This window comes from Acomys minous (genome assembly GCF_964271855.1).
Source record: "Acomys minous genome assembly, chromosome: 20".
NCBI lineage: Eukaryota > Metazoa > Chordata > Mammalia > Rodentia > Muridae > Acomys > Acomys minous.
This window is the reverse complement of record NC_140502.1, coordinates 15,894,786-15,917,277: the sequence shown is the minus strand read 5'-3', so window position 1 is coordinate 15,917,277 and position 22,492 is coordinate 15,894,786. Positions and strand designations below refer to the sequence as shown.

General features: G+C 46.6%; 1 protein-coding gene across 3 annotated transcripts in view; it reads right to left on the bottom strand.

Annotated features, from left to right (window-relative positions):
- Positions 1-22,492, bottom strand: part of LOC311590713 (uncharacterized protein) — a 32,948-nt gene that overhangs the window by 5,958 nt on the left and 4,498 nt on the right. For 2 of the 3 annotated variants that reach the window (XM_084769973.1, XM_084769974.1), the window contains exon 3: positions 479-2,071. In XM_084769973.1, the coding sequence (XP_084626099.1) occupies positions 479-1,976 (1,498 nt within the window). In that variant the 5' untranslated portion in view covers positions 1,977-2,071. Of the gene's footprint in view, positions 1-478; positions 2,072-6,945; positions 7,097-22,492 lie in introns of those variants that run through there. The other variant, XM_084769972.1, reaches the window with a different exon arrangement.

The following is a 22,492-nucleotide window of genomic DNA, read 5'->3' as shown; positions in this document are numbered from 1 at the left end:
AACAAGGCAAATCTACAATGGGCCAGGTATGGACCCACGGTATGACCCGAGCCCCTAGGCTCCCATTGACCATCACCACCCACCTCTCAGGCCCCACCCTTCGACGTGGGAGAAAACCTCCAGCTACCAATGCCCCCCCAGAATATTTACCTAGTTTTTAAGAGCCTGGTTCCTGCCTTTGATTGCCCTCCATTTCTCCTCCTTCCTAACATCTGGAAAGCAAATGTGAGGGCAGGAACCCAAGGCAGTGTCCTAGTCCAGGAGGCAAGCCTGATGGGAGATGCCACTGGGCACAGACTGAGGAGCTCCCTTACCAGCTCAGGGATGGTTGTTTTCTGTGTCCCTTAACACATGGGGTGACTACACTCTCAGGAAAGCCACGGCTGTGGTCTGAACTCTATGTTGCAGATTCCAATCCTTCCAGGACCTCCTGCCCGTCTCCTCTAAGGCATGCTGTCTTCTGGGGTGGCAGCCTCACCTGGCTCCTCCAGGATGTCAGAGAGACCCTCCACCAGGGAGGCAGCCTTCTTGCAGTTCTCAGGATACTGGGCAACCACCCAGGGACGGACCCTGTCTGGCAAGATGCCCAGGAACTGCTCTAGAACCAGCAGCTCCAGGATCTGCTCTTTGGAGCAGGCCTCGGGCCTCAGCCACTGGCGACATAGCTCATGAAGCCTAGCCAGAGTCTGGTGAGGCCCAGCTGCCTCCTGGTACACAAACTCCCGGAAGCGCAGGCGTGAAAACTCAAGGTCAGCAGCCGATCTCTCAGTGATGGTTTCTGTTTCCTTCTGCTGGCCAAGCTTTTCCTGTTGGTTGAGTTGATCCTTCTGGCTAGGTTTTTCCTGTTGGCTGGCTTCCTCCCATTGGCCGGGTTCCTCCTGTTGGCGAGGATCTTCCTGTCGGCTGAGTTTCTCCTGTTGGTTGGGTTGGTTCTTCTGGCTAGGCTCTTCCTGTTGGCTGGTTTCCTCCTGCTGGCTGGGTTCCTCCTGTTCACTGGGCCCTACCTGCTGAATGGGCTCCTCTTGCTGAAGAAACTCTTCCTTTTGGATGGACTTTTCCTGCTCAATGGACTCCTGCGGCAACAGTTTCTCTTGAATGGGCTCCTCCCGCTGGATCAGTTCCTGTTGGATGGGCTCATCCTCCTGAATGGGCTCCTCCCATTGGATCAGTTCCTGTTGGATGGGCTCATCCTCCTGAATGGGCTCCTCCCTCTGGATCAGTTCCTGTTGGATGGGCTCATCCTCCTGACTGGGCTCCTCCCGCTGGATCAGTTCCTGTTGGATGGGCTCATCCTCCTGAATGGGCTCCTCTTGCTGAATGAATTCTTCCTGTTGGGTGGACTCCTCTTGTTGCAACGGCTCCTGTTGGGTGGACTCCTCCTGCTGGGTGAGTTCCTGGTGGATGGAGGCATCCTGCTGAATGGGCTCCACCTGCTGAGTGAATTCTTCCTGTTGGATAGATTCCTCCTGCTGGATGAGTTCTTCCTGTTGGATGGGCTTTTCCTGCTGAATGGGCTCCTCCTGTTGGGTGGGTTTGTCCTGCTGACTGGGCTCCTCCTGCCGCACAGGTTTCTCTTGCTCCATGAGTTCTTCCCACAGGCTAGGCTCTTGCAGTTGGATGGACTCTTCCTCCTGACCGGGCTCATCCCACTGACTGGGTTCTTGCTGCTCACTGAGTTCTTCGCACTGGCTGGGAGGACTATCCTGCTGACTGGATTCTTCCCACGGGTTGGGCTCATGCCTGCGACTAGGTTCTAGCAGCTGGATGGGTTCTTCTTCCTGGGCAGGCTCATCCTGCCTCCTGCATTCCTCCTGATGGTCAGGTTCTTGTTGCTTAGGAAGTACTTGGCCCTGGTCGGGTTCCTCATGCTGGCTGGGCTCTTCCTGTTGGGCTGTATCTTCGGACCTCAGAGTAGGTGGTTCTGGGTGAGGTGGGGAGCTTCTGGGGGAGGCCAACACCCTCTCCAAAGGTAGCATCTTCCCAGGGCTCCACAGAAATGCAACTGTGTCAAGCCAAGAACTCAGCAGAGACAGCAAGGATAACAAGACACCCAAGTCAGGAGTACCAGGACCTGAGGAAAAGCAGAGGACATCAACAAAACGGATGCCCACAAATATACCATATATATAAACATAATATACATAAACCTAGACAAGTATGCCATAAATATCAGTAAATTCATTGTTACTATGTATATTGTATATATGATGTAGGTCGGGTCACACCAAATAAGATTTATCCCCAAAATACATCAGTTTAAAAACTAAGTATGTATTATTCTAAGTATGTATTATGAGGACTTTAGTTCCCCCAATCAAGAAGGATCTGGGTGCAACATTGTTCTTCCTATTAAGACAACTAAATCTCAGGGCTAGAGAGATGGCTCAGTAGTTAAGAGTATTTGTTGCTCTGGCAGAGTCCCCAGACTTGATTTCCAGCACCTACGTGATGGCTCACAACCATCTATAATTATGTAGTTCCAGGACATCGGATGCCCTCTCTGACCTCTGTGGGCACGAGACACGAATATTCCATATACATGAAGGCAAAACACTGCCACACATAAAATAAACCTAAAAAGACATCCAACCCCAGTATTACCATTGTCCTTGACAGAACCACACAAAGGAACCGTTTTTTTTTTCTTCTAAAAACAATTTTGAGGAATTAAAAATAAAATCCGTCCATGACCATAATTAACACCATCAAAAACATTGCCACTGTCTCCCTACCTACCGCAGCTTACCCTACAGGCACCTGTCTCATTTTTTATAGGGCTGGCCTCTGAAGTGGTCCCCCAGGGTACATACTCCCTGCATGTCCTCTCACACACACACCTCTATAATACTTCTTCGTATCTGCACACTGCCTGCTCACACGTTGAAATCTGAGCCCTGGGAGAGCACGGTTATTTACAGACAGGTCGCTTATGGGCCCAGCAGTTCTGGCTTCTGTATTCACTATCCCTTTTTAAAAACACATTTCTCTGTTGAAGAACATGCTATATCGTCTAACAGCCAATATGGCATCTTATACCCATCTATCTGGGGTCATTTAGGACCTCTCTGAAGGATAAATGGAGGGAACAGAACACCCCAGCCACAGGGTCAGCCTCACTACTACCACCTACAATGGCAGCACCCATTTGTTTGGGGTTTTTTTGCCCTAGGATCTGCACTGAGGATCCTGAGAGCACAAACACCCACCCACTACAGCTTAGCATTTTCTTACAATGTCTTTATCTGTGAGGCTGGGTAAACTGCCTGTTTCCCTCATAGCTGTCGGGTAAGAGCTCTCCTGGCTTCCTCTTGTCATCATTTGTCCCTATCTTCATCATCCCGACATTTTTGTTTTAAACCTGTGTTTCAATCACTTAATGTTCTAATTAATATTCTTATCAAATTCAACTATTTTAAAAATAGATTTCCAGTTTCCAAAACCTGCTTTACTTTGGGTTTCTTTCACTACTCCAACTTTAAAAATACTTTCTAGGAGCAGGGGGAAAAGGGTGTGCATGTCTTTAACCCCAGCACTCAAGAAGCAGAGGCAGGCGAGTTCAAGGCCAGCCTGGTTTACAGCCTGGTTCAGGATAGCCAGGGCTACACAGAAAAACCCTGTCTTGAAATAATAATAATAATAATAATAATAATAATAATAATAACAACAACAACAACAACAACACAGAAAAACCCTGTCTTGAAATAATAATAATAATAATAATAATAATAATAATAATAATAACAACAACAACAACAACAACGATAATGATGATGAGAATAATGATAAACTGAATAAAATAAAAATACATTCTCTCGTTCATTCTCCTATAGCAAAGGTAGCAAATACAAAGCCTCGGATAACAGGTTAAGCCCTTGGTTGTCTTGATGGTGACTACTCACCTCTGTCCCCCAGCAAGGCACCCAGGGCCCTACATACACCCTGACATATACAGCTTCCTTTCAGGCAGACTCCAAGTTGTGTGCCAACCTCCACTCTAGGCTCTTTTCTTTACCCATGTTCTACCTTTGATTCTCCTGGAGCATCTTTTTGATATGACGTGTAGTATCAGTTCCAGTGAGCCAACACAGCCACATTTGATTCCATCAGGCTCTGAATACAGAACTCTATGTGGCAAAGGAATGGTCACGTGGCCATGTACTTTTTGCTTGCTTTGCACATCAGGCATGATCCTCCTACATAGGCCCTTTGTCCACAAAGCACTGTGAACTTTCTAAGATGCTCCACACACGAAGGTTCACCCTACCAGGCCCTGCTGGGGACTCACATCATCTTCGGAGTCTCACAAGCCTCCACGGGTGGAGACAAAGAACAAACCCTAAGGGGCAGGTATGGAAAACATCCACAGACTGGGTGAGTGCTGGGCTCAGTATTCTAACTGCAGACTGACAAAGCTGCTCCATCCTTCTTGCCCCAGATTCCTCATTAAGTCCGCCCTGCCTGGAGCCTCTAACTGGTCCTCCCCACATTCACTTCACCACTGTCGTCATCATCTAGCCATCACCTCTGCTTCTTCTCAGGTGGCACAACAGCCCTCCGTCAACTGTTTGGGACTTGTCACCTCCTCCACCTGTCCTGCTCTGGACAAAAAGGTACGGGGCCCTGCAGCACAAAGGAGCAAGTAGAAGCAAGATAAGCCTATAGCCTAATCAGTGGAGGACCCTGTCAACCCCTAGGAATGGAGGGGAACCATCTGTCCCTGGTTCCTTTACCTGAAAAAGAAGATTCCCATGGTAACAGGAGGCAACAGCCTGACCTGGACAGCCCGCCCTCTTCATAATAAAGCCCTGGTAGTCAGGACCAGGAGGATGAGGCCATCTTGGGGATCTCAGGACACCTCTAGTCCTAAGCATGCTCTACATGGCCCTAGACCTGCTTACACCGCTACAAGGACTTACTAGACAGAAGAACCAGTGGAGCCAAACAGCCCGAATGAGGCCACGCTCGCAGTACAAACAAGACAGAGACTGTGGCATGCCCTGATGCAGTATGACCCCACCACTTTGTGGCTGCCCAAAAGCTGCCTTGAATGGGTTTTCCCCGGGGGCCAGCCTACAAGCTTCCTGAGACAAGAGAGGAGTGGTTCAAGCAGCTGTCAAGGGTTGTATTCTGAGTCTGAAATTCGGAAGCCGAGGAAAAGAAAACTAGGCGGCGGGTGGACGGCTGAGCTAGTGGAATCCCAAGGAATCCTCATCACAGGCTCTGGCCTTCACTGAAAACAAATCTACCTTCTCGGGCCCTGTAAGTCAAATACCATCTATTTTAATCACAAGGATCTTATGAGAATTAATGAACGCTAATCTCACAGGGACAGTGGGAACTGGTCCCACAGTCACCCCTGTTCTCACACAGAGATGAACATAAATTACAAAAAGTGCAGACATACCTTTAAAAGAATGCAAAAGCACACCAAGGGACCATTACTTTGATTTCTGTTATCCCTGCCAAGAATATACTACTCTATATCTTCATAGGAGGCCACACAGAATCAAACAAATGTGCTTAAACAAACAGACCTGGGTTTCCTAAAGGAATACCTCAAGATCACTACCGACTCAGCCATCGGGAGAAACAAGGGCATGCCGGTGTGGTGGCGCACTCCTTTAATCCCAGCACTTGGGAGGCAGAGGCAGGCAGATTGCTGTGAGTTCGAGGCCAGCCTGGTCTACAAAGGGAGTTCCAGGACAGCCAAGGATACACAGAGAAACCCTGTCTCGGAATAAATACAAAAACAAAAAACAAAACAAAAAGAGAAACAAGGACAATATAGGGCCCTCTTCTGGCTCCAGAGCTGGAAAGGGAACTTCTACAGAACTTTATTGCTACAATGCGCAAGGATGGTCTTTTAACAGCCTATGTGGCCTCCAAGAGGCTGGCTGAGATACAAACTAACCTCAGGGAGAAAGGCCAAAGAGGAGAGGATTGAGCATGGATGCCATGGTGGAGTAAGAAAGAAGAGGTCAGGAAAGGGGACAAAACACTAACAGGGAGACCCTGGGCACAGAGTAGGAAGGACTCCTGTGACCTAGGAATTGCTCTGTGTTAAAGGCAACCCTCAGTGGTCCCCAGCACCCCTTACCTGCCCCTTCACAGGTAGCGCTGGGAGAACTAATGTTCTCTATTCCTCTCCAGCCCTCCAGACCTAAGAGACACTGTGCTCACCCCTCTGCTGTGAAAGGGGTCCCTCTGCGCCCACAGCAGAGTGGACCCCGACATTCTAAAGACCCTTATTAATCCTCAGTCTAGTGGACTCTCTTCCAGAACCCTCCCCCCACTTTCCCAGTCTCCTCCTGCTCCCATATACCTACAGATGCCCTCCACCCTACTTCTCCGGGACACAGACAGGGGTCCCCAAGCCCTCCCTGACCTTTATTCATACTCATCTTTTCCCCTCTGTAGACATCCCAGCCCTGCCATCCCAGAACCTGCACCTAATGGCCTCCGCCCACCCTCTCCTTATGCCCTCCTCTCTACCTGCTGCAGTCTCCCACCCTGAAGGGTCCTGTGGTGTTTAACCCCAGCCTAGTCTAAGAAGTGGGGTGACCCTGGGCCTGACCACCGCAGAGGCGGAAACCACCCCAAGTCCCTAGCCCATCCCACGTGTCCTCCAGATAGCCCTTCCCGGCACAGCACTAGCGTCCTGCGTTTCCGAGCCACAATCCCACACGTGGCACTCCCCACGCCACACGTTAGAACCACGCCCCCAATCTTGGCACACGCACAAGATGCCCGACCCACACTCTGCACCTCGAGTCCCTACATTCGCCTACAGCGCTCCGGAGACACACCCCCATACAAAAGCTTTAAGGTCTCCATCACAGCTCCACACGTGGGAACCGTCAGTCCTGTCCTGCGGACCCAAATTCAAGCACAGCCCAAGGCCATATCCCCACGCAACGACCTTAGCTCCCCTCCAGGACACAGCACCTGGGGCCACACTCCCAAGGTCTATCTTTCTGCCAGACCCTCTATACCAGCCGAACGCCTATGGTCCCGCATAGGAGGGCGCCGGGCAGCTGCGCAGCGTTGCCAAGCGGCCTTCCACAGCCTCGAACACGGAGCGGCGATGGCGGTACGCTGCAATACGCGTGCGCGGCTTGCAGCGCCCTAAACTGCGACCCCCAGCATGCCGCGGGGCTGTTTGCCAGACCCGGGCGGGGCGAAGCTGCTCTGACAGCACCACCAGTCAATCAGAGAGAAGGCTGGCTTCGCTTCGCCTCCACGGGCGCTTGCGTCACTTCCGATACCATGGCAACGGAGTAAACAAATGGACCCCCATCCCCCACCCCACCCCCAGAATCTGAGAGGCGGCGAGACCACCAGAACCTGAGAGGCTGAGAGGTGGAGGCAAAGACCGGAAAAATACACTCAGGCACCTCGAGACCCAAAAAACAGTGGAGACCAAGTCTAAAAGATGAGACACAGAAAAACTGAGGAGATGGAGACCTACAGACACAAAATTGAGGACCCAGCACAAATGGAAACTCAAGATCCTGAACAGTGAAAAGACAAATGCGCAGACCCAGTATGGGCAGACACAGCCAGATACCCCTACTGTAAGACAAACACCCCAAGGCAGGGATGGGGGGGGGGTGAAGGGGGAGAAGAGTCAGGTGCACTAAGACACTGAAACCAGAGACACTGACTGGCTGAAAACAGTTAAAGATCCAAAAAGCAAACTGAATTCAAACATCTTGCCAAATCTTTGCTAGTCATTACACTGAGCAGCAAGAGAAAAAGATGGGGCGGGAAGAGGCTGTTCCTGCAGAGATGGAAAGGAAGCCGCTTTCCACAGAAGAGCTTCTGACAGTCATCTTGGTCGTCTGGCGTGGTGTTTAAAATGTGTCGCTGAGCAACTTACCGCTGAGTAGGTTTCATTCCTCATTTACACACACAAAAACACTTTATTCCGTTCTGAGGAGTTTAACTCATACCGCAGTCAGAGGAGTTTCACTACTCCCTTTTAACATCCACACCTGCCACCACCTCACTCGTGTGACGTCCCGCAGTGCAGATTAGTCCCTACAGACTTCATATAAATGTAACCCTATAGCCTTTTGAGATACTCTTCCGCTGTACATAATTTCTTTAGGGCCCATTAGTATGTGTGAATGGTTTGATCCTCGTTATTGCTTAGAATTCAATAATAAACAATTTTATAGACACTTGACACTTTAGGCTTGCTAACTAGGTATCCACATTGCAATCCAGTTCTAGCACTCCTTAAGAGTTAATGCAACTGAGCAGTCCCAGGACTTGGTCTCACTTTCCACACCAACTGCAAGACACCCACACTTTGTCCGGCTGACTCTGTCCAGAACAGTTCACACAACACACTTCGCCTGTTTGCTGGTTTACTGTGAAGGATGAAAAACCAGGACCCGCCCAGTGAAGGTGGTGGTAAGGTTTGAGCAGGAGAGTGGAAGATGGCTGACCACCCTACCAGCACACACACAACTGCCAAACCAACAGAGTTCTTGCTTGTTTTTTGTTTTAAACTGAAGGGCTTCAAGATCTCATCTGTTAATTCTCTAGTGACCAGGCTTTTTGCTGGTGCAATCTAGAGTCCCTATCCTGAGTCATTTGTCAACACAGTGCGGTTGAAAGGGGTTTCTTATGAATAAATTATACTCTTACCAAGAAACTCCAAGATTTAGCTCCGTGCCAGCAGGCAAAGACAAAGAATAAATGTATTTTATATTATAGATGTAAACTGCTCTAGCACCATGTGTTGAGAAGTTTAGCCTATCTCTATTAACTAATTTTTTGCATCTTTAAAAAACAAAACAAAACTATAGCCGGGCGTGATGGCACACGCCTGTAACCCCAGCACTCAGGAGACAGGGGCAGGCAGATCTTTGTGAGTTTGAGGCCAGCCTGGTCTACAAAGCAAGTCCAGGACCGCCAGGACTACAAGAGAAACCCTGTCTCAAGAAAAAAAAAATTCAGGGGGCTGGAGAGATGGCTCAGAGGTTAAGAGCACTGACCATTCTTCAGAAGGTCCTGAATTCAATTCCCAACAACCACATGGTGGCTCGTAACCTTCTATAAAAAGATTTGGTGCCCTCTTCTGGTCTGCTGGCTCACATGCAGGCAGAATATGTATAAATAAAGAATAAATATTTTTTTAGAGTCTTGTTGGAAGTATCCCTATGGGTCTGTTCCTGCCTCTCTTCTGTTCCGTCACCATACTTTTCTGATTATTAAAGCTACAGAAAGAGAACACCGGGGAGTGTTTATTCTCTCACTTTTGCCCTTTTTTGTTGTTTGGTGGTTTGGTTTGGGGTTTTGGCTTTTGGTTTTTTTGGCGCTTTTTTTTTTTAAGACAGGGTTTCTCTGTGTAACCTTATCTTGGACTTGATTTCAAACACACAAAGGTCTGCCTGCATCTGCCCCACCAAGTGCTGGGATTACAGGCAGGTGCCACCTTACCCAGCCTCTCACTAAGCTGTAAAATACGTTTGTCAAAGTTCACAAAGACAGAAACAAAACCACCGCTTGATGGGACAGACATTGTAACACATGTTATTCTAGGACTGGGGACGGGAGCAGCATTTTGAGCTCACAACCTGGAGGATTACAAATTGAGACTGCTTCAAACACCGGACAACCAACCAGCCAGTCAAACAGAACAGCCTGGATGGGAACTCAGGAAGAACTGCGCTGTGACTCTTCTTTCTGCCTACTTACAGTGGCTTGGACCACACACAGTTTCTAGTGTGATACTCAGTAACAGAAGGAACAGGGGTCACCCTTGCCTTGTCAGCCTGTAGACAGAAACAAATCCTCAACACTAACTATACTAATTATAAGTTGCATGTGTCCTTTCTAAGTAAAGGAAGTGCCCCTTTACTCCTAATTCACAGAGAACTTTGTTAAATACTTTCTGTGTGTAACAATCAAGTCTGTGGGTGGGATACATTATGACGGATTTCATATCCCGAGCCTGTCTCCCACTGTTAGGATGATCTCCTCTGATAGTCTGCGTTGTTCTCACCTAGTATAAGCTTTTTTAATTTTTTTTAAATGTTTATGTATACATTTATATTATTACACATATATACAATAAACTACCCACAGCAAGAAGAACCATGACACAATCAGGAATTATATAAATGTTATATTCTTAGTGTTTCAGCTATTTGTATTTGTCAGCCTCGAAGAAAACATCTTTTCTATCTTGGTGTGTAAGCTTTTATTTAATATTTTTGAGAATGTTGTGGGTCTATTCCATTATGCTTATGCTTTGCCACATAAGCTTTAGAAGAAGTTTGTCTAAGGTAACAATAAAAAACAAAAATTAAAAAAACAGCCTGGCAGTGGTGGCACACGTCTTTAATCCCAGCACTTGGGAGGCAGAGGCAGGAGGATTGCTGTGAGTTTGAGGCCAGCCTGGTCTGCAGAGCGAGTTCCAAGATAGCCAGAGCTATACAGAGAAACACAGTCTCAAAAAAACAAAAACAAGCAAGCAAACAACTGTGAAAAAAATAAACAGCTTGATGTGTGTTCAACCATAAGGCATATTAGTTTGGCATTTTCTTGTACTATCTTTGGTATTAGTACCCTGGTAATAGTGGCTTCCCAGTGAATTGGGCGGGCTTTGCTCTATGGATGGTGTTAATACCTTTATAAAAACAGATTGCCAGTGCTTGCTATCTCCCTCCACACTGTGAGGACACAGCTAGAAGACACTGTTTTGTTATTGTTGTTGTTGTTGTTTGTTTGTTGTTTGTTTTTTGTTTTTTGTTTTTTTAGTTTTTTTGGTTTTTCGAGACAGGGTTTCTCTGTGTAGCCTTGGCTGTCCTGGACTCGCTTTGTAGACCAGGCTGGCCTCGAACTCACAGCGATCCACCTGCCACTGCCTCCAGAGTGCTGGGATTAAAGGCGTGCGCCACCACGTCCGGCGAAAACATTGTTTTTAAGGAACAGGCTGTCACAGTATTATGGCTGAGCCTACTGATACTTTCATCTTGGACTTCCCAGCCTCCAGAATTATAATTTATTTTGTTTATAAATTACCCATATTACGCACCCCCAATGGGGTTTCTCTGTGTAGCCTTGGCTGTCTTAGGCTCAATTTGTAGACCAGACTGGCCTCGAACTCACAGCTATCAGCCTGCCTCTGACTGCCTCTGGCTCTCTGCCTCTTGCCTCCTACCTGCCTCTGCGACTCTGCCTCTGCCTCTGCCTCTGCCTCTGCCTCTGCCTCTGCCTCTGCCTCTGGCCCTCTGCCTCTCTGCCGCTCTGCCCCTCTGGCCTCTGCCCCTCTGCCCCTCTGCCCTCTGCCCTCTGCCTCTGCCTCCCTGAGCGCTGGGATTAAAGGAGTGCGCCACCACACCCAGTTTACAGCCTTTTTGTTAAAGCAGCCTGAACAGACTAAAGACTATGCCTTATCCTCAATATCTGCTGGATCTGTAGTGGTACCTCTTTTCATTCCTGATGTTGATAATTTGTATTTCGGCCCCACTAACTATAAGCTCATCAATTTTATATATTTCAGTTATAAACTGACAACAATTAAGAACACACAAAATTATAAATTAGAAGCCGGGTGTGGCGCACACCTTTAATCCCAGCACTCAGGAGGCAGAGGCAGGTGGATCTAAGTAAGTTCAATGCCAGACTGATCTACAAAGCAAGTCCAGGACAGCCAAGGCTACACAGAGAAACCCTGTCTCAAAATAATAATAATAATAATAATAATAATAATAATAATAATAATAATAATAATAATAATAAAATTACAAATTAGAGTGAAAAAAAAAAGGAATCATGGAAAATCCTTAAGAAAGTATTATCATAATTTCACTTTAGCAAGGGCATCAGAATGACAACAGACAATGTAGAATGTAGCTTCCAATTGGTCCCCAGAATATGCATAAGAGACTGTTACCTGAGAGACGAATGCTGGTCCATTGTCTGACCCAAGTAGGGTAGGGCAATCCATACCTGGGAATGATGTCTTCTGATATTTGCTTTGCCATGGTATTAGCAGTCTCCTTTTTAGTGGGGAAAGCTTCCACCCATCCTGAAAAGGTATCTACAAAGACTGGCAAGTATTTATAGCCATATATTCCTTTTACTTACGTGTAATCTATCTCCCACTTAGCTCCAGGTCGTTGGCCCACTATCCACGTCCCTGACAGTTTTTGTTGACCAGGGATAGAAGCATTAACAGCTTGGCAGGTGGGGCAGTGGTGGACAGCTTTGGATTTTGGTTTTTTGTTTGTTTTTACCATCTTTCCCAGTTGAAAAACCTTCTATCTGGCTCCCCTCATGAGTTCTTTAACTCTCTTTGGCCTAAGTGAGTGTTTTGATGAGTCTGGTGAATAAGTTGTTCTGCGAAGTCCTGGTCCCCCTGGCTGAAGGATTTCGTATCTGCCCTTGCTGGACGCATCATTCTTTAATTGCTTGCCCTCACGCGTGGCCCCTGTATTATTAACGCTTCTGTTAAATTTGTTTAAAAATGCATTTCTATGGTATAGCTGATGATTTTTTTTAAAGAATTCTTTTTTTGTTTTGTTTTTTCTTTTTTTATTTTTGTTTAATTTTAATTTATGTGCATTGGTGTGAGGGTGTCAGATCTTGGGGCTACAGACAGTTGTTAGCTGCCATGTGGGTGCTGGGAATTGAACCCGGGGACCTTTGGAAAAGCAAACAGTGTTCTTATCCACTGAGCCATCTCTCCAGCCCTAGCTGATGATTCTTAAACAAAAATACCTGCCTGTGACTGCATCTCAAAGATTAGAAATGAATAATTTTTCAAGGGAGGAACAAGGAGGACAGTTTTGGTTTGGTTTGGTTTTCGAGACAGGGTTTCTCTGTGTAGCCTTGGCTATCCTGGACTCGCTTTGTAGACCAGGCTGACCTTGAACTCACAGTGGTCCTCCTGTCTCTGCCTCCCAAGTGCTGGGATTAAAGGCATGCGCCACTACGCCCAGCGAGGAGGACAAATTTTTACAAGCCAGCCTGATTCCATGACAGGCTTCAGCTCACCACTTTGCCTGACTAGACTTGAGCTTCTGTGTCTCAGAATTGGGAAAAACAATTCCTGAAAAAGCCATAGCTCTCGGGCAGCCAATCAGCTTATAGGTCAGGTTGACCAGAAACTATGTTAATATTATTTTAAGGCCTTGCTGTTCCCAGAAAAGAATACAGCTGGCCCTAACCAATCAAATTAAAAGTCAACTCCTGAGTAGAAGCCAAACCTCAATGCCTCAACAAAACCCCCCAGTAACTAGGAAGAGTGCCCAAACAAGTAGGCAATACTGAGTCCCTTTGTATACTCTGACTCACTTCTAACCAATCAGTTTGAAAGTCATCACAAGAGCCAGGTCTGGTGGTGAAGGCCTTTAATCCTAGCACTCAGGGGGAAGGAGCAGGTGGATCACTGTGAGTTCACGGCCAGCCTGGTCTACAAAAGCAAGTCCAGGACAGCCAAAGCTCACAGAGAAACCCTGTCTTAAAAAACCAAAACCAAGAGAGAGAGACAGAGACAGAGAGAAGAAAAAATGATGACAAGACCCTCTGTCTATAAATTGAACTTGTGTGCTCAGTTAGGGGCGGTGACCCTTGCATGCTGGAAATGCCTGCAGAATAAATGCTCTTTGCTTTTGCATACTGCCTGAGATTGGGGTCTTTCCTCAACAGCTCACCCCCTAACAGTTTTCATTTGAGACAGATAATAATCCAACCAGTGGCAAATGCCATCTTTAAGGGATCCTTTTGAAAAACATACTTAAGAGTTGGCTGAGCTGAATTTGCTAACAGTCTGGTCTAGGGCTCTCGCTTTGTGTCCTATGAGCACAGTCAAGCGAGAGAGGCCCAGAGAGGAGGGGTCAGGGTTCTAGCTCTACCCTGTGTGAGGATACTGGCCCTCATTTCCACGTGGGCCAGGCCTGTCAAGAGCACTGTAAGTGTCATCCCCGCTAAGATGGTGGCTCTGGTCTTGTACAGACCCAGATAAAAAAAGTAATATTCAAAAAATTAAAATCATGGTGAAAAATTAAGAAGGAGATACATTAGAAGCAAACTTTTGCTTTTGTTGGAGTGATGGGCATGTGTAACCTAACCACTTGTGACGCAGAGGCAGGGAGAAGGATCCCAAGTTTGAGTCCAGCATGGCCACACCATAATACTTTGCCTTAAAAGTAAAATCCATCTGAATATTTTTAATTTAAAAAATTTTTTACGTATGTACCTTTTTTTTTTTTGAAACAGGGTTTCTCTGTGTTATCTTGGCTGTCCTAGATTCGCTTTATAGACCGGGCTGGCCTGGAACTCACAGTGATCCACCTGCCTCTTCCTCGTGAGTGCAGGGATTAAAGGCATATGCCAACATGCCCTGCACAGCCAGTGTTCTTAACCACTAAACCATCTTACCAGTCCAACCCATCTAAAATTTAAAAACTAATTTTTTAGCAGTGACAAAAATAAAGGTAAATCAAAATAAAAATACACTTTTCATGCAAAACACAAAATACCATAACCACAATGGTTAATAAAATATATATAGGCATGTGACTGGCACTAGCTAAACAACTTTAATTCACAAAAAGCTCCTACAAATCAATAAAGAGGAAGGCAAAGTAACCCAAAATAAAATAATGGACTACAGTTATGATTTTAGGTGATACTCAGAAAGAGCAATGCAATGGTTTACAATCCTGTGAAAAGATGCTCAACTTCTTTCATATTAGACCAAACAGAAGTTAGGCAAAATGCCACATTCTATATGTCAGATTGAGATTTTTAATATTTTATTTAAATTTTAATTTATGTGTATTGGTGTGAGGGTGTCAGATCTTAGAGTTACAGACAGTTGTGAGGTGCCATGTGGGTGCTGGGAATTGAACTCAGGTCCTTAGGAAGGGCAGGCAGTGCTCTTAACCACAGAGCCATCTCTCCAGTCCCCAGTATGAGAAATTTTAACAGTATTCACAATGGACAAAAGTGTGGAAAAATAACCGCTGCTGCTTAGAATATGTACTTCTTCAACTTATTTAGTAATCTGGCAAAATATCTTAGTTTCTGTGCACAGACTACTTTTTTACCTGTTTGTGTGTACACGTACATGTACAGTTGCTCACTGTTGTTATTGCCAGTGGCTTGAGACCAGGGCTGGTTTGAAGAGCTCTGTTTCCCAGCTCCCTGATACAAGGTAGCATAGCAACAAAGTTCCCTCACTGGAGAAGCATTTACTCCAGACACATTACCTCAAGTACTATCATGCAATGGTGGCACAGGGCCACAGGAGCCCCAGGAAAACACACATGGAAAGCAAGCTAACAAGCTGTACTGGGTACAAGTTGTATAGAGGTTCCACTGTCTCTGCCATGCATGACTGTGGTTTTCTGAGGCCCACAGGTCCTCTCAGTCTGCTGACTCTCTGGCTAAACCTAATTGCCATCCTAAAGGGAAAGCAAGCACCAGCCTCTTGGACAACTTGGACCTGACTCACTGTGTGTATTGTCAGCAGTCTTGCTCCAGAGGCATTCAGGGGGGGGGGGGGGCGGTGGCACTGGGGCTACAGCGTGATACTGGTTGGGCCAAGTTGGCAGTATTTTCTGTGGGTTCTAGGGAAAAGAAAAAGTAGTCCCTACGGTTTTTGTCTTAAATGTTTCTCAAAGCACAAAGCTTGGGTATCACCTTGTAAAGATGGTGGCTTGTCCTAGAAACACACTTTTAAGATGAGAAACAGCATTTCTCAAAGCACAGAGCCACCAGTGCAGCTCTGGGGTCAGCTAAGTTTAGCCTTTCTGCTCTGCACCTGTTTCTATAACAAGTTTCCCCACTGTCCTGACTTTCTCTCTCATACAGCTTTCGGCCACACGGCAGGCAGTGCCAGCATACTGGGTCACCCTCTATCCTAGTGCACTCTTTCTTTCCCTATCTGGTAAGAGTCATCGCTGAGTCTTTTCTAACCTGTTTCCAATACTAAACTTCAGTGTCCTCCTTCAGGCACCCTTTTCAGTAAGAAGCTGGGTTTTGGGTTTCAATTTTAAGACTTGAAGAAGACAGAAGTGCCGCCTGCCTCTAAACCTCCTCCTTGGCCATCCTCTCCCCCACAGACTCCCTCTGACCCAGAAATTTTACCTACACAAATTAATCCAAGCGTATTCATCATTAGAGCTGGGATATAAAATGCTGGCAAAGGGTCATGTGCTGAAGGTTCAGTCCCCAGACATAGGTTCTATTAAGAGGTGGCTGGTTCCAGAGTACTGACATCACCAATCCTGGGGTTGTTGGGAGGTAGAGTCTATTAAGAAGTGGGTCACTGGTGGGAGGGGCATCTTTATGTACCCTGACTGCAACCTTGTCCTCTCACTCTGCCTCTTGGTTATGAAGTGAGGAGCCTCCTCTGCTAAAAGTTCGCAAGCTGTAATATTCCACTTCACCTTAGGCCCAAGGGCTGAAACCTGTACAACTGACATTATAACCTCTTCAGCTTTAAGTTGATTCCCTCATGTACTTCATAGCAGCAATGGAAAAGTGTGACATCCAAGTATATATTTGAGCACATCTGCATGTGTATAAAATGTCACAAGGATGTGACACTGCAGCATTTACAGGACCAAATAATATCAACGTATGTAATCTCAGAATTACTATGAGACCATAAAAATGAATTAGACAAAAGTGGTAGAGAACCCGTTAGGGCAGAATACAAAATGTTATGACCTATGAGCCCAAAAGCAAAACTCTCACAACTTGCCCTTCTTACTTTTCCTTACTAAATTTAAGTTGGCTTTTCTCACTTCCTGTCTAGGTTCCCTTATTCTACTTGGACTTGAAGCAACTGTCTTGCAAGCCACGGGCTCAAGGTGGCTTTGGTGACCGTTGGATCATCCATCACCCTGGCTCCCCTACTCAACCTCATGAAGAGCCAAGAAAAGAGTTTTCCCTCTCTAAAGACTCACATCAGGTGGAGGTCGCACCAGTGACATGAGCAAAGGAGCATAAGACAGAGATATTTGCCCTCCAGGCAAACCAGATACTCATACAGAGTGAATAGAGGCTTTCCTAGTGAATAGGAATTGTACAAGAGGGAGTCAGAATCAGGCTCGCCCCATTACATGCACTCTCACGAAGCCTACCGGTTGATAACAGCTCTGGACCAGATAAGATGGTCACCTAGAGAACCTCAAATGCCTTGGTTGTTAAGTACCACCCCCAACATGCCTGGCGACCTCCCTCAATCTTCGTGACTGACAAAACACGTTACCTCTCACTGTCCCACTTCCAAAAGGATATGTCAGCGGCATGGATATGTGAGTTTAGAACACACGTTTCACCCTGAGGACCTGCTACTGAGCTCCTGGACCCTCAGATACAGGCTCATCGGCTTCACCATTGGTGGTTCTATACTTCCTCTATGGCAATACTTATTACCTCAAGAAAGAATAAGTGAGGTGTGGTGTTGCACGCCTTTTATCCCAGCACTTGGGCGGGGGTAGGAGGGTGGGGGGTTGGAGGGGGGGAACAGGCAGAGGTGGGTGGATTTCTGTGAGTTCGAGGCCAACCTGGTCTACAAAAGGAGATCCAGGCAAAGCAAGGCTACACAGAGAAACCCTGTCTCAAAAAACCAAAATGATGATGATGATGACGACGATGACGATGAGGACGACAGCAATGTGCTGCCATCCTCTACCTGGGAGTTTTAACTGTGGATGTTCTAGATGACTTACTCTATCTGATTTGACCTCCTGGGTCCTTTTTATGGTGGATTTCTAACTTATTTCATAATCCACAAAAAGTGGGATGACTTTCCATGTGCCTCTGGTTCTGCATCTCAACTGGCCCCTCTGCTGAGCTGGCCCCTCCGTTCCCTAGGCCTGCTGAGGACTGTATTCAGTCACTCTACTTTGCCCGCTGCATTATCAAACTAACAACTCACTTTCTCTCCTCTAGATTTGGACAAACTAACCTTGATGGCTGTAAAAAATGGAAAAATTGGTAAAGATAGCTCCCAATTTCTATCATGAACCTCTACATCTACCTACCCAACCACTAACCTTTCCTGCTGTCCCCGGCCAGCAGAAAGCAGATTGGCCATTTCCGTTAGGGATTCCTCTCCAGAAGAAAGAAACAAGGCAGGAAATTAAACTCTCCTCGGAAACTAAAGGCCTTTAAGACATCCTGGGAGAGTGGGGGGAACTACGGCACGGGGTAGAGGGCCTTGATGGCTAAGTTTAGTAATTAAGAGCCTACACAGCCCCATGCTTTGACTGCTATGCATACCATAGCCACCACGATGGTTAAGAACTGGGCATCATGTTCCTTCCAACGCCAACCTGCACTATCACCCTGAAGGATATACACCCAATAGCCACCCAACCAAGAGCTCACCTCAGTATCTAAAGCATAGATACTGTATCTAAGTTTGTTCATCCACACACTTCCCAGTTATCATCACCCACCAACTAATAAATGAACTGGAGTTTCGAATACTTTTCACTTCCAAACTTCCAACGCTGCCCACCCAGGAGGCCTCCAACCTGTGACCATCAGCTTTCTTCTCATCCAGTCACACACACTAGAGTGTGGGAAACCCTGCTGTCTATGAACTACCAGCAAGAGGTCTCGGAGTCAACAGATGAATGAGAGGGCTACTTGCTTCCCTTCTCTATCAGTCCGAGGAGAGGAACTCCGACATCATCCCAATAAAAAACCATCAACATCAACCGGGCATGGTGGCGCATGCCTTTAATCCAAGCACTTGGGAGGCAGAGGCAGACAGATCTCTTGAGTCAGAGGCCAGCATAGTCTACAAAGCGAGTCCAGGATAGTCAAGGCTACACAGAGAGACCCTGCCTCAAAAAAACAAAAACAAAAAAAGGAAAAAAAAAAACCCACAACAGTAAGCTCGGGAATTGTAATACTAGGCATGTGAGAACAACAGATCCAAGCTGAACAAACACTATAGGGCCCCGGAACAATGCCTCCTTCACTATAGCTCTGTTAAGGTGAGGGGCAGAAGCTCAGAGGATAATCCACTTAAGCTCACAACTACAGACCCATGAAGAAAATCAACTCTAACTGAAGTCTAAAGATGTGCCCTCATCGATCTTGCCAAGACTTACATAAACACAGTCTGATTTCCACACAATTTGAACAGTTTCTTTAAGTTGCGATTGCAGTTCTTGCATAGGCCCTATAAAATGGGGAATTTCTCATTTAAATGAGCACCTATTTACCAGGCATTGTTTTCTTTCATATATAAAAAGTTCCAAATGCCCACATGGATGGTGTGTGTGTGTGTGTGTGTGTGTGTGTGTGTGTGTGTGTGTGTGTGTGTGTACTGATCACAAAACATACTTCAGTAGAAACGCTGTACGAACACAGATGCAGCTTGTTAAAACATGTGCAGTGACCAGTAATCCCAGCACTAACAGCTTGAGACAGGAGAATCAGGAATTCAAGGCCTTCCTTCAAAAAGGAAATAATTTTTTTAGCTAACTGTTAAGAACCTATGCAGTCTTCTGTGCAGCTTCCTTCTAATAAATGAACATTTTCAGCTTTCCAATAAAATCTTAAGACTTACATCAATAGCCGGGCAGTGGTGGCGCACGCCTTTAATCCCAGCACTCAGGAGGCAGAGGCTGGTGGATCGCTGTGAGTTAAACCACGATGTTACTGGGAGGTTAAAATGTGAAAGAGCACATGGAAGAGTAAATGAAGTGTAGTTCAGTCCTCAGAGGCCCAACTTCCAGATACAGGTGCCTCATAATCTACCATGGCATTATGCCCAGTAGACCTGATGTTCCAGTTGAAAGTATAAATTTAAAAAATACATTTAAGGTGGGTATGGTGGTTCGTCCTTTAAAAATTTCAGCCCTGGAGATACTACTGTGAATTTGAAACCAGCAGGGCAACAGCTAAGGCAACAGGCTCTGTTTGAAAAGTCCAAATAAAGGCCAGTTAGATGGCTCAGCCTGGATAAAGGCGCCTACTGCCAAAATGGACAATCAGACTCTCCGGAACCCACATGGTAGAAGGGAAGAACCGATTCTCAAAAGTTGTCATCTGACATCCAGTCGGGCACAACAGCTTGTGTACACACAAACCAAATAAATGTAACACAAAAATAGGCAAAACAGGTAAATAAGTAAAGCACTTAAGCAGCTGGGGTTGTGGAGCAAGAGCAGAGCATGGGGTGCCTGGCACCCCATAAGCACCTACATAAGCAGCGTGTTTAATGCACCTGCTAAAAACCATTATAGCTTAGCCCAGCCTATCTGAAACACGCCCAGAACACTAACGTTAGCCTACAGATGGGCAAAACCATCCAACACAAACATGGCTCATAATAAGTGTTCAATCGCTTATTGTAATACATGTAAATACTATACTGAAAACGAAACATAGACTGTCTGAAATGCTTTCACACCATAGTACGACCAAAGCATTGTTATGTCTAACCTCTGTCAACCAGATATTATTCACTTGTTTGCTTTGTTTTGTTTTCCCAAAACAAGATTTCTCTTGTGTAATAGCCTTGGCTGTCCTGGAACTGTCTTTGTAGACCAGGCTGGCCTTAACTTCACAGATTCACCTGCCTCTGCCTCCCAAGTGCTGGGAAGAAAGGTGTGTGCCGCCATGCCTAGCCAGATTATTCACTTTTTTGTGGGGGGAGGGTTTGAGACAGGGTTTCTCTGTGTAGCCTTGGCTGTCCTGGACTCACTTTGTAGACCAGGCTGGCCTCAAACTCACAGCAATCCACCTGCCTCTGCCTCCTGAGTGCTGGGATTAAAGGCAGGCGCCACCACGCCCCGCTGAGTTGCTATATTTGTAAACAACTACTCTGGAGTCTAAATTCAACAGTAACTAAAGAGAATCTGACTCTCTGACCCATATTCACGGTGTCGCCCCCCAGAAATCGCTCCAATGTGACGTCTCTGTGTGCAACCGGAAGAAGATGGTAAACTGAAACCCCGTCCCCACCCCCACCTCCCCTCTCCCACCCCACCCCCATTGGACAGCCTAGCAAGAGACCTCAGGAGGATGTGACTCCTGCTGCATGATCAGGGAGAGGCTGCTCCTGAAAGTTTTGCCACAGTAACTAAATCCCCAAGGCTTCTCAGAGGAGCAGTAGGAATCCTCAGGTGCCTGCGTGCGGCATTTACACGCGTTGGGTTTCTCTGTTAAGGATTCTGGCCTCTTTCTACTGAGAACCCTCCAGTGCCCAGTGAAGTGAGATTTCTGGCTGAAATCCCGAGAGGGTCCACATTCACGGCAAGTGTCATTCTGCCTCCAGTGGTAGCCTGGGTTCCGAGTCCTGTGAGCCAGTCCAGGTGCGAGGTGCGGAAGGCAGGTCGGATGAAAGGAGTTCCAGCTGGACGCAGGTCATCAACGGCTGCTGAGGCCCTTCTGCATGCTGGTAAACAGACAGCTCGCAGCAGCTGGGCAGGTAGCAGCTGCCAATCAGGAGGCCCAACAGCAAATTACCCAGGGAGGAGGGGAGCCCTTCCTTCCCCAGATTAAATAATGAATCTCAGACAATCGTGGTGAAATAGATGATGCTGGCCCCCTTATTTCATGTAAAGCAGGGAATTATAAAGCTTGGCACGGGGAGGGGTTTTGAGGGTGAATGTGTTTGATTCACTGGGGCTAGCAGTACTAGGGCTACCTGACTCATAATATAGTAACACAGTCCTATTATAAGAAGGAGAACACAGTGCTTAATTATCCTATAGGTGGGGGAAGAACGCCCAGTACAGTTAAAAGTCATTAGTTGAGAGCCAAAACACCAAAGCATTGGTGGTTTGTTTTTGTTTGTTTGTTTGTTTGTTTGTTTGTTTTGGGGGTTGGGGGGGTTGTTTTTTTGGTTGGTTGGTTGGTTTAGTTTGGTTTGGTTTTTACTGAGTTTCTCTGTGTAGCCTTGGCTGTCCTGGACTCACTTTGTAGACCAGGCTGGCCTCAAACTCACAGAGATCCTCCTACTCTGCCTCCCCAAACTCTGGGATTACTGGAGTGCACCACTGTGCCTGGCGAAAATATCTTATTAGCATAGGGTGGGTAGCTGCCGGAGTCTCCAGGTGCTCGCCGAACTGGTTCTAATGCAGAAAGGGAACTGAATCTGTTTTTTCCTTAAGGACATCCTCAGGTAGAGGTTGTGGGGGGTTGGGCTCCCCAAATCAGGCAGAGAAGAGGGAACCCTGTTGACAAAGGGAGTCTGTTGTTTTATACTAAGCTGAGAGGCTATCCAGAAATGCCAGACTTTGAACTTAACAGCAGGGTTTCCTGCCAGGCAAGCAGAGGATTGATTTCCAAAGTCGTTTCTGTTTTCCAGAGTATGTTCTCTAATCAAAAACCACCGCACATCTTTCTCTGCAGAGTTGCCTTTCTGCGACAGCTGCACCTTGTAGACAGACATACACAGACTCTTCGCAGGAGGTACTGGCTCATTTCTGCTCAGGATGCTATCTTTAGAGGCTTTCTGCCGGTGACCACATAACCGAAACATTTAAGTAAG